General features: G+C 39.7%; 1 protein-coding gene across 3 annotated transcripts; it reads right to left on the bottom strand.

The window, feature by feature from the left end:
* Window positions 1-4,472: 4,472 nt before the first annotated feature.
* On the bottom strand, window positions 4,473-12,473 carry LOC118646989. 3 transcript variants are annotated; one of them, XR_004964330.1, is made up of 6 exons: window positions 12,354-12,450; window positions 5,604-5,737; window positions 5,388-5,520; window positions 5,175-5,304; window positions 4,959-5,091; window positions 4,473-4,875 (listed from the first exon to the last, which is right to left on the bottom strand). XR_004964330.1 is itself a non-coding variant. In XM_036291020.1 (6 exons), exons 3-6 carry the CDS (start codon window positions 5,458-5,460, stop codon window positions 4,843-4,845), a joined length of 369 nt encoding a protein of 122 aa, XP_036146913.1. In that variant the 5' UTR covers window positions 5,461-5,520; window positions 5,604-5,737; window positions 6,348-7,448; the 3' UTR covers window positions 4,473-4,842. The 3 variants fall into 3 exon arrangements, 1 of the variants encoding a protein (XP_036146913.1); XM_036291020.1 differs by lacking the exon at window positions 12,354-12,450 and adding an exon at window positions 6,348-7,448; XR_004964331.1 differs by lacking the exon at window positions 5,604-5,737 and having other exon boundaries at window positions 12,354-12,473.
* Between the last annotated feature and the right edge of the window lie 666 nt (window positions 12,474-13,139).

The raw sequence follows: 13,139 nt of genomic DNA, 5'->3' as shown, positions 1-13,139 counted from the left end.
TCATTCTCCAACCCGACTCTCCTCTCTTCGGTCAACCTCTCCCGTTGCCGCCAGCACTCCACGCTCTTCGTTTCGTACCGAATTCGCACCAACGTCCACGGAATTTGACTTTACCTTTTAGTGACTGGCAAGAGGAGGTCTGTATTAATCCCTTCGCTCCGAAAGTAGAGAACTACTGACACGAATACCTTGCTCTTTGTAGAGTAATTTTAATTGAGTGCATTTAAATGCGTGTTATGATAGTGAGAAGTAATTTTTCTTGAAAGAGTTATTGTAATTCATTTTTACTCCAACACATTTTTCTTCTATATATAATACTAACATTTATTACATAAGAAAATTATTTTAAAGCTTCCTGCAAATTTATATAAGCGTTTTATCTAAATACACTTTTTAATATTCTATATATTTAAATAATTTATTTATTTTTAATATAATATAATCGAAGAGATAAATAATAAAAAATCGACAGAAAGAGAATTCTTAAAGAGCAAAATTGTGGCAACGTCTTCAAGCATTATATTATATAATTATTTCGCACGGATGATTCTTGAGTTTTTAAGCTTCTTTCACATCAGCTCCATTTAGTTGTCTATTTTTCCATGACTCTATTCCGTCTTAATTAGCAAACTGCAGATTCAGAAAAAGTTTAAGAAAACAAAATTAAAGAAAGGAAGAATTACTACATTTCTTTCCATAATTATTTACAAAATTTGAACGCTTTTCCTCCTGAAAATCATTACCGCAGCATAATATGCTTTTCGCGAAGAATAATTGCAATATTAAATATTTGCAAAATGCCGTGCAAATCCATATCTGATTAATGATAATTATTAACGATCGTGCATTATGAGAATTCTAGAATTTTTTGAATATATGTGCAGAGTAAAATGAAATTATTTAAATTCTTTTTTTTTCACTACAGCTATTATCTACCGGAATACTCGACATTTATTACGACCTCTTTGCAATTGTCCAGAGTGAACACGCAAACTGCCCGAGCGAGCAAATTCTGCCAAGTAATTATATCGCACAATTGCATGAATATTGCACTTTGGGAGAAAAAAATAATTGCCCAGGCTTTTCGCAGGACAAAAATTTAATTTTCTCCCTCATCTATTTAACTCGGAGTCCAAGCTCCGAGCCTGTTCTATAAGTTTCTAATCTTGTAAATTAAAAAAGAGATGTCAATTTTTCATGCAATCACGACGGTATTCGTGATGTTAAAGACAAACAGCTTTTGTAATAGATTTGTCGTTCGAAATGTTAGACGTATTTGAGACTTTCAGACTATTGCTGCGAATTAATATTAATTTTAGTGGAATATATCAGACTACTTCAAAAATTCGTCGGCAATTCTCGTGTGCTCAAGTTGATCTCCAGCGACCTTCAACATCTGGCCACCGTATCAAGGCGGGCTCAGAATACGCGCGCGAAATTTCACTCCTGTTCACCTCCTCAACGAGAACAGCCCCTTTACGGCCCTATTTCGTCCGAGCGAGCGCCTCGCACCTACAAAGGGGCGTCGAGGGTTGAAACCCTCCCTAATAATTATCAGGCAATGGAGGCCATATTGCGCGAGCCGATGACCCAGCGGTATGGAATATTCAAGCGACACCGGCGCGCGTAAACCAGACCACCTCAGAATCTAATTAAAATATGCAGCGGGAAAGACGTAATGTTGGCGCGTCGCCGTAAAGCATAGAACGGCGGAACGTAAAATTTTTAATTTTAGACAGACTTGCAAAAAAACCGAAGCTAAATCTACATTGCAGTGGTCTGACGCGTTATTTTCTTTTATCTACAGCTTCTTCTCTCACATGAAAGTCGGAATATTTTCAAATGTTGGCTTTTCACTTTGGAATAAAGTAATATTTTTTAGTTTTCAGTTTCGAGTTTCTGAAGGTGGTGAAAAAATCCTTTTGAGACACGACTTGTCGCAGCCCTCGAAACGAGGGGTCGAAGTCCGCTCCGATGGAATCCAGAAGGCTGCGAAATATCCGGCCGAGTGATTTTCGTTCTCGTCATATCGTATCAGATGGCCCGCGCTCGCATGCGCACGAGCGTAGGTGTGTCGCTCTGTAATTAACCGGGGCGCTGTACCGACCTACAATAATTACCCGGTAACGCCGGCGGGGGATGAAGGACCGAGCAGCGCGCGTTGCGTTGCGTTGCCAGACCGATAACCCCGGCCTCGAGATTATTTAAACGCGCAATCGCGAGTGTGTCAGTTTCGATTATGTTTCCGCAACGCTACGAGGCGACAAATAAAGCCGACCACGCGTCCACTCCAATAGAAATTTAACGAGCTCACGAAACTCTTTGTCACCCCCCCCCCCCCTCTCACCTCTATCTCCGTGCAATAGTGTCCGCGTATCCGCGTGATTGCGAAAAAGTATTTAATATCGCTGGCGCGATAAAATGCACGAGCGCCCGCGCACGCGTTGCCGGATCAGTAAACAGTCATAATGATCCTTTTAGAGTCTGTACGTTCGTTTGCGCCGGACTTTCTCCATAAAGCGAAAACCCCATCGTAAATCCCTTACCGACTCCACTCGGAACGGTTACCTCTACCCTGCTGAGGATTCGACCGGCGACGTTTCCGGGATTTCGGTCGGATCCTCTGAATAACGGCGCGGATCTCTCTCGCATCAGCGAGAAATGCCCGGCAATTAACGCGGCCGGGAATATTAAAAACGTCATTAGCGCGCGCGGTAATTGCGCGCGCGGACGCAAACGCCGCCGCCGCCGCGCTTGTCCGCCTTAAACACGCCCACTATCCCGGTTCGCTTTTCTCTTTCTCTCCCTCTCTCTGTCTCTCTCTCGCGGGCTTTTAACAGCTCTTTCCCGCGGTGTAATTTATAATTTCTCCCGCGAATGTCAATACGGCGAAATTATGGCGGGATAAAGTGTATTTGCGCGATGCTAATAAACGATGTTAAACATTACGATCAAATCAGGTTCTCTCTTTGCGCAGCGCTGCATCGATCCCCGAATTTCGACCTCGCGGAGAGGTTTTTATGATAATTTGCGTTTTTTGCACAGCGAAATTTGTTGCGCGCGTCATATTTCCCTTTTTTTTTTAGAACCCTAAAACAATTCGATTTGAAATATATTTTTCCCCCCCCAAAATATATAAGAAACAAACTAAAATATTCGGCGTGTGCAATTAAAATAAAATATTCTGCGAACTGAATGGTGGAAACTAAAATATAGCTGGTACGAAATTCTGTCAGATTAATGTTGATTGGAGCCGAAATTGGTGGGGCGAATATAACGTATTCGCTGTGCGTCATTAGTCCATCTAAATGCGAGCAATTTTAGTATTATGCTTCCTCCGCGAGTAATAAATAAAATCGTGCAATTTCGATCATGCAGAAGTAGAAAAAATGTGGTATTGTCTGTATGAATTGCATACAATTAAGAATTTTTTTGCACATTCTTAATTCATAAAAAAATTTAAAATATTGTAAAATTTTGTAAAATTGTGTAAAATATTGTAAAATTTTGTAAAATATTGTAAAATAAATATTGTCATCACTATTATCAAATATTTCCTTTCCTTCTAATTATTACTCAAATCGAATACTTCATTAAATAATCAATTGTTTAATATTTAAATAACGGTTTGAAATTAATTAAAGGTTGATTGAGAACTTAATTCTGAAAAGGAGAAAAAGATGTTCGCAAACGACGGTGGAAATCCGCGCGGGTATCGATGTGAAAACAATAAACATCGAGAAAATCCGAGGATCGAATCAGCAAGCGGGGTCTCCGAGGGCCGCGGGATTAAAATGCATCCGTTCGACTGCGGAATCGCGTCTGTCTGCGTCTGCAAAGTAGAAGCGAAGTCTCCAACAATTATCGCGGAATCCAACCGATCGTTACCCGTTTTCCCTCTGGAGGATCGTGTCCGATTGTCTGAAGCGGACCGGATGCGGAAAGAGGGGAAAAACACGACGAAAAGACAAAAAGAGAGTGAAGGAGAGAGAAAAGGGAGAACGACAAGGAAAACGATATCGTGCGACAGAAAGAGGAGCAAAAGAAGCGATTCCGACGGTTACCCACAACGGAGACACCTAGAAACCGTCGACGGCAAGGCAGCGAGGATTGGAGAAATAGCATAAAAGATATAAAAGAAAAGCGAGAGCGAAAGACGCGGAGATGCAGATAAAAAGGCTGAAATGTCTCTTAGAGCGTAAGCTCATCACGCGCAGCATCTTTTGCACGAAACGAGAAATATACATAATTTGTTTTATCAATTTTTTCATGAACTTGAATGATAAACAAAGTACGCAATTTATAAATCTATAATTTAAACTGTATTTCTTTCAAAGACCAACTCGTGTATTTGTATTTGATGATTATTTATTGCTAAATGATTTCGCATTATCAAAGAAACAATTTTGTCAAAAAAAAAGAGACAATTTAAATTTAAAAATTAAATTTTCCCAAAATTTCCTCAAGTTCTAATAAAAAATCAATAATTTTCAAGGATAAAAAATTAATGCTCTAAAAATTATTCTATAAAAGTGATACAGCCACAATAGAGTACTAAATATTTATGTCGATTTTTTTTATTGCTAAAGTAGCTGTCGCGAAAAATAATCATCTGTATAGACGTCTCAAAATTCAAGATTTTACCGTTTTTTTTTCCGATAGCAAACACCTTGTTATCTACATTCGATCGAATTATTGTCATCGAAATATGACAATCAGTGATAATGCAACAAGTAACTTACCGGCCGACGTGTCACCGTTGTCCCGTTCCCCTCTGCTTCCGGAGTGACCCTTTCCTTCCTTCTGCTGCAGCATGTATCCTTGGGTGCACTCGTATTATCACTAACACCCGCCGTATACGTCGCCGTACGCCGTCTGCAACCGACCAAAATGTCTATATTCAAACAAATTATTGTCATCGAAATCTGACAATAAGTGATAATGCAACAAGTAACTACCGGCCGACGTGTCACCGTTGCCCCGTTCCCCTCTACTTCCGGAGTGACCCTTTCCTTCCTTCTGCTGCAGCATGTGTCCTTAGATGCACTTGTATTATCACTAACGCCCGCCATATACGTCGCCGTACGCCGTCTGCAACCGACCAAAATGTCTATATTCGATCAAATTATTGTCATCAAAATCTGACAATAAGTAATAATGCAACAAGTAACTACCGGCTGACGTGTCGCCGTTGTCCCGTTCCCCTCTGCTTCTGGGGTAACTCTTTCCTTCCTTCTGCTGCAGCATGTATCCTTGGGTGCACTCGTATTATCACTAACACCCGCCGTATATGTCGCCGTACGCCTGCAACCGACCGAAATATCTACATTCGATCAAATTATTGTCACGAAAATCTGACGTTAAGTGATAATGCAACAAGTAACTACCGGCCGACGTGTCACCGTTGCCCCGTTCCCCTCTGCTTCCGGAGTGACCCTTTCCTTCCTTCTGCTGCAGCATGTGTCCTTAGATGCACTCGTATTATCACTAACGCCCGCCGTATACGTCGCCGTACGCCGTCTGCAACCGACCGAAATATCTACATTCGATCAAATTATTGTCACCAAAATCTGACGATAAATGATAATGCAACAAGTAACTACCGGCCGACGTGTCGCCGTTGCCCCGTTCCCCTCTGCTTCCGGAGTGACTCTTTCCTTCCTTCTGCTGCAGCATGTGTCCTTGGATGCACTCGTATTTATCACTAACGCCCGCCGTATACGTCGCCGTACGCCGTCTGCAAAGACCGAAATCTTAGGTTAGGTTAGGTTAGGTTATCGCGACGCCGAAGTTATGAATTTTACGAGACGACCGAAAGACACGCAGGGTTGCTCGATTCGATTCACTCCCGACATTGAAAACGTAAACTAAAGGATAAAATGGAATCGCGGAATTTGGACATGTATTCCGATATCTCGCGCAATCTCGCGTTCGCTCGACGAGACCGAGATGCTTACTGAAAATTTGTAAACGACGGGAAGAGGAGAGGGCATGGCTGGCCTCTGTGCACTTCTCGAGAAAGGAAAAACTTAGCCGCGATAAAACACATGCCTCGAGCATCGCTACTGAGATCTCAATTAACATCGACGATACGAAGCACGCCCAAATCACTCTCGGACACGAGCGACGGACGTTGTGAACTGAGTCGCGACGCGAGTGACGAACGCGACGCACTTCACGACATCACGACTGGATATTTCCCGCGTATTTCACACATACACACATACGTTGCCCTATTTTGTGTACCTTGCGCGGACTAACGAATGCATCAAGGACATCGCCGTCGTTCGCGATATTCGCCTTCGACGCACGAAAAGATTATGCGACCGCGAGATAAATAATATTACCGGACGTGCCCGATGTTGCCTGCCAACGGGACTGAGATGCTTGTTGAAAATTCGGGGAATAGCTGAACGGCACTTGCGAAGATCACCTCGGTGCGGGCGGGATGGGAGGTGTTTTTCTATCGACCGTGACGTAAACACGAGCAGGGCTCCAGTTCTGCTCTTGAGAGAATCTGCTCAATTAACTTTTACTTATATGTTTATCGATGAAACAAGAACGCTGGACCACCTCCGGACCAACGAGCGACAACGGACACTGTGAACTAAACCGCAACACGATCGCGTCACGCCAACAACGCGAGTGACGAACGCGGCGTACTTCACGGCACTGAGGCTTCGCGCGCTCTTCACGCGCGGCGTTGCTCCATTTTTTCATACTCACGCAAATTAAAGAACATACAAAGGCAATTACGATACTCGTCCACGACGGATGAAAAGATACGCGATCGCGAAATACATAATACAACTCAACCTGCTCGACATTATCTGCCCACGGAACTGAGATACTTGGTGAGAATTCAGTCGAGCAATCCTGCGTGTATTTCGTCTTGTAAAATTCGTACGCCGGCGTCGCGATAACCCAACCTAACCTAACCTAACCTAAGAGTTCGGTCGGTTGCATACGGCTACGGCGATGTACACGGTGCTACGCGGGTGTCGGTGATAATATGGGGCAACCAAGGATGCTGCAGCAGAAGGAAGGAAAGGGACACTCCGGAAGCAGAGGGGAACGAGGGGCAACGGCGACACATCGATCAGTGAGTTACTTGTATTGCACTTATCACTCATCGCCAGATTTCGGTGACAATAATTCGATTGAGCGTAGATAACAAGGCGTTTGCTATCGCGGAAAAAACAGAAAAATCTTGAATTTTGAGATAGTTTATATAGATGACTATTTTTTGCGACAGCTACTTCAGCAAACGAGAAAAAAAACTTACATAATTGTTTAGTACTCACTGATTAACAAACATACAAAGATGATCTCTGAAGCTCACTGAATGTACTTACATTTGAAACATTTGGAAGACTAATATTTTTATTATTTCGCATTAATTGTTAATAATATTTGTCCTGAAATTAAGTATTATTATCTTTTTCAATCTAATTATTATGTAAACTTTATGTTTCATATATATATATGTGTATATAATACAAATTGCATAAACATATTCTCGTCTTGGAATAATTCACTTTTGCTTGCGAGTAAGCAATTCATATTAAAAATCTTAGAATTCATTTATTTTAAATATTTGTTCGTCAAAATTACTTACATATTTTTGAGATATTTTAAGGTCTCTTAAATAATGTTGACATTTAGAGAAAACATCGAGAAATTGGCGTCACTATTTAATTTAAAAAATGTATAAAATAAAATTGATAAAAGATAACATTTATTCTTTAATAATATATGTTCACCGTAGATAGATGAGGCAAAAAGTCGTAAGGTCAACTTGAGTCTAATCCCATTAAATATCAAGAATAGCACGTATCCGCGATCAATAATTTTCACGAGTTCCAATAACAATTAATCACACAAAGCGCGATGTGATCATTCGAAACGGTAGTTGCTACGATGCAGCCATTCCCTTACTATCCAATTACACAATGTAATTGGAGGCTTGACCGGAGGCGATCGCAGCAGCGTTGTTTCCGCGTAAAGTTACATAGCTCATGCAGTTTACTAACGGAAGCTACGAGCGATGCGCTTCCTTTGTACCACTTCCGCCCGTAATTGTGAAGATCGTATCTCGATCGTTTCTTTATCACGCGATTAAACCAACGGACGTATAAATAATAATAATTTTGATAGTCTCGTTTAATCGTTACATGTGTATCGCGTACAGGATATATACGCAATGAAATAATTGTTGCGTTTCTTGCTCTGAATTCCTACGTAGATTTCGATTTCATATTCTTTTATAATTATTCTATTCAATATTGGAATTTAATTATCGCATTTCGAGATGTTTGTCGTTTAAAAATAAACTCGGAATACTCTTATTTAATTTTTCATTCATTCATTAAATTAATTTCATGACTTAAATTTTAATGGCGAAAAAAATTTGCCCTATATTAATATAAAATTTCTTTAATAAAATTTAATAATATATTTTCCTCATTACTTTATGCATTTACAAAACGCGATCATTTTCAAGTAGTATGTAGACATTTCTCGTGATACTCTGCGTTCCATTTTGCATACAAAACACGGGAAATAAAACAAATCCACGGAATATTTATGAGATTATCTCAAACATCCTGGCGCTCATCCATTTCAGTCTACCTTTTTTTATTTAAAAAAAAAGAGGTCTTTGTCTCTTTGCTCCGCGTGCTTATTGAGATCTTAACGAAACGTTGCGTGAGACAAGACGAGACTTGTCGCGAATTAATGCGCAGCTAGCTAATTAATTCGGAGTTTTGTTTATTAATATTTGCGTATTAGTAAATGTCGCGTCATTCTGACGTAAAGACATCCTCGCCGTCTGCATTCCGCCGTACCTTCAGGACCCTTCCGTCTGCGTGACGTTAAAGCTCGTCCTTTGAGAGGAACTGCCGTTGCCGCAGTCAAACCCTCGTCGTAACGAGAAGACGTCGGTGGCGGGGGCACCGGCGTCGCGCGTCGACGGCGTCGACGGCGTCTCCAGTACTCGGGACCAGGATTTATGGCAGCCCTAATAAACGCGGCAGCCGTAATCATTTGCATACTATGACCACGCTCCGACGAATGCATCGGATGGCGAAAAGACGAGAGAGCCGGCGAGATATCTCGGTGAACAAAGGGCTTCCGTGCGACTACCCCCGGCCACATCAGTTCACGCATCTCCGCGTACATCTTCCCTGCGCTTGTGTGGCGCAACGAGGACGATGATGTTTTGTCTAACGGTGCATCAACCCTTACGAGGCCGCACGAACTTCGGATACAAATTTGCACATCCTCGCGGAGATAAAAATAGCGAATTCGAGATATGACGGTAATGACATATATATTATGATTTTTATATTCTAATGGTAACCTGCTATCAAAGCAGTTACAGTTAATACAAAACGAATATAAATGCAAATATATAAATTATGGTTTTAAAGTTTAACATACTCAGAAAAAGATATTAAAAAATTTATTCGTATAGGATATGATATTTATTTTACCGTCATTGCAGTTAAATTTTTTTATAATGAATAAATATTAAAGACAACGCGTTAATAATTTGCTTCTGAATATTTTGACTCTTATTTCACAATAGTAACAGTACAAAGTTTCATAAAGTTGACAAACTATGTATATTTATAATATTTAACTTTAATGAAATTGCTTGACACTCGATTAAAAAAATGTATTAAATGTAATTTTAAAAATATATTAAACTAATTTAATTGAAATAAGATTTTGTAAAAATATTAAAGTGATATAAAGAAATTTTTCATTATTAATCTTTGTATTAAAGTTAGAAAATCCGAATTCCTTGACAAGAAGATTGAAAAATTCTTTTTAGATGAAAAAAAATGTCCGTGTTATAATTTTCTTTAATTTCGCTAAAATATTACTTTTAAATTTATTTGACGAATATGACAAACCAATTGTACTTGTACTTTTTAATAATACTGAAACGTGACAAGTGAAAATTTGTAATTAAACGATAAAAAATTAAATAGTTTCAATTTAATCAACTTTCGTTGATTTTCATCTACAAACGGTAAAACGTATTCATGTAAAATAACGAAAGCTTCTCCAGAGAGTAATTTACTTGAGAAATATCTTATCGATCAAACTTTAAATTGAAATATCTGAATAAAAAGAAATAAAACATCTACACAAACCTCTCTAATAATTTTACATATTTCAATTTCGTTATTTTCTTAAGTGCATAAACATCATTTTCATAATAGGGCTTTTTCAAAAAACTTATACAGATGTATAAGAAAATACTTGCGAGAGCGCAGCAAACATTTTTTTAATAAGATTCTTGATAAGATGACAAAAAAGCGCGTTTCGATGGGAAAACGCGCGAGAAGTTCATTGGTCGGAGGTAGACGGGCAAAAGTTTATCTCGAACATTGCAGTTGACAGTTGCAGACAGTTTCTGCGATGCATAGCGATCCGTCGTGCCCAAAGTTGTTATCACTAATGACTACGAGTTATATCAGTTGCCATTCGATTTTACCTCTACCGTGCACTCCGATTTAAAGTGCGTTCCGATATGTTCGCGCGTGACGTAAGAGAAGATAAGATGAAATGATAAGGACAGTACGTGACGTTGAAACATTTTCAACATATAAGTTATATCGAAGAAATAATTTTAGAAAGAGGGATTAAAATAACATTTTGTTCTATTAATTGGCCTATTTCTAAACAAAATAATGCTGATTCGAAAAACAGTCTTTAAACAACAAATCTTCTCATTTAATGGCTCAATAATGAGTAACGAGAGCGCAAGTTTGCGCGTTCCAAGAGTCAACACAGGTCAATATTTGGCGGCAAAGTCGCGAAGTAATTCGAGATAAAATCAAAGTCAAACATTATTTGAACGAGGAAACAGGGCAGATAAGCCCTTTCGGAAAGATACCCGGTCGCTCGGTTTCCCCGATCTGTACCATCCTATCGAATGGAAATGAAGCGTGTTCGATCAAATTTAAGTGCGCGAGCTGGTCCAAACCAATCAGCAGTGCCCCTGCAAGTGCACCCATTGCGCGAATTCTCCCCTGGATTCTCGGTTTGCGGCCTGCGGTCTGCGGCCCACGATATTGAACATCGCAAACTATGAGACATACCGGCTCGATAATAGAACGATATCTGTTCCACGTACGAAAAAGTCGGAACCGATCTGCAATTGAACGGTTTATGGCTTTCGTCACTAACTTTCCTTGTACTGCCGATTATTTCCGAAAAACATCGCCGGCTATTCTCGCGATCTGTCCGCAGAGTTTATGATTGAAAAAAAAGTGTAAAATTCACAGCAAGAAAAAAACATTTGCTCGTTATTACCGAGGTGAATATTTGCGAAATAAAGCATGGAGGCTGCTCGAACACGTTTCAAATGATATTTCCAATTAATTGTTGCGGAAACGAAGAGAAAATGAGAGAGAAAGAAAGAAAGAGAGAGAAAAAGAGGCTTTGTGCAGGTGCGTTAAAATGTAATAATTGTTATCTGCGGATCCTTTTAATTGCACGTATAAAACATTCGCGTGCTATAACAAACTATCCTTCCACTCTTCTGTATATCATATTGCAAAATATTGAGATTTTTATTTAAAATTCTTGCGCTGTATAGCGCCGAAAAAAAAGAAATCCGTTAAGAAAAATATTACTTCTTTAAAGATTTATCAAGCGTTGTTTTCAGAGCTAAAATATCTCGAGAGAGAGAACGCGGAAAATTAATTTAATAGAATTATTATTATCAAAAATCAATATCAATATTTCTAGATATCTATATCAAAGTCATTGGATAAGCAGCAGATTGATTTTCTTGAAGAACTATTACGTTTTTGATATAACTTTATGTATATTTTTTAGAGTAAATACTTCAATAAAATAATAAGTAATAAAGGAATAAAGAAATATTGCAATTTATATGAATCACTCACTGTCTGCTGCAACATCTCCGCGACATAACAGCCTCGCCCGTTGCTTGTACTTTGCACACACGCGACGCGATTTACGAAGATGGATAGTAGACCGCAAAATAAAGACTGTACAACTTTCTCGCCTTGGCACTTTACGAATATAATCGCGGAAAAGAGATTTTTGACGATAGGAATTCTTGTGAAAACCTTTAACACGTATGCGAGTAAATCTAATCGCAACACTCGTGATCTTACGTGCAATTGAATTCCACAATGTAATAATATTTAAATAATGTGGGCTTTTATATTTCTCTCGTTATACGAATCTATTCTAAATAGTTTTTCATCGCTGGTAATTGAAATTAAAAAATGAAAATGTTTAATTTCAACAATTATACGGAGAGTAAAAAATGTAACGTAATGTCCGAACAGCAACAAGCCACTTACCGAAAGTAGCGTCGACTTTTCTCCCGCCAGCAACTCATTCCGAATCAATTGGTCGATGTCTCGAGAAAAGCGGAATATTGGAAGTGGCGACGACGCGGTGCGGGGCAAAGAGCGGAGACGGAACAGTCTGGCTGATTATCCGATTATCCAGTTCTCCGGAACATTTGCAATTTACGTCTCAGAGTTCCACCCTTCTCTCGGGGGAGGTCGTCCCTTCTTTTACTCTTTCTCTCTCTCTCTCTCTCTCTCTCTCTCTCTCTCTCTCTCTCTCTCTCTTCCCCGTCTACCCTCGTTCCCTCGTATCGATGAGTCGTGGGAATTTTCCATTTCCATCTCGCAAAAGTCGTTATGGCTCGCGAGCGCGGACGCGCCTTCTTGTCGCACATTATCCCTGATCGAGGGTCCTCATGGATCACGGTAGCTGCCATAGTTGACCTACACGAGTCCGGAGATTAACTCTCGAGCGGGGACTCTCACTACTTCGGCTGCAGGCGCAAATCCTATTAACATAATAGAGACGACCTAATTAAGGATCGCTTACGGTCAATGTGTCGCGCTTTCTTTGAAAGGATATTCCCAGAGGGATTCAACGGCTAATCCTTCCGAACGCGACATTTTCCATTAAAATCTTTCGAATTTAATACGCGCGTATGAGCTTATTCGGACTTTACCTATCAGTTACCTACTTTAGTGATCGATGGATCATACATACTGAAAATATCACCAGAAGCGTTATTAAATTTAGTTTTCTCTCAATTAGAAATTCTTTAATATACTCTTTTAAGG

This window comes from Monomorium pharaonis, chromosome 8, assembly GCF_013373865.1.
Source record: "Monomorium pharaonis isolate MP-MQ-018 chromosome 8, ASM1337386v2, whole genome shotgun sequence".
In the NCBI taxonomy this organism is placed as follows: domain Eukaryota; kingdom Metazoa; phylum Arthropoda; class Insecta; order Hymenoptera; family Formicidae; genus Monomorium; species Monomorium pharaonis.
This window is presented reverse-complemented; position numbering and strand designations above follow the sequence as displayed.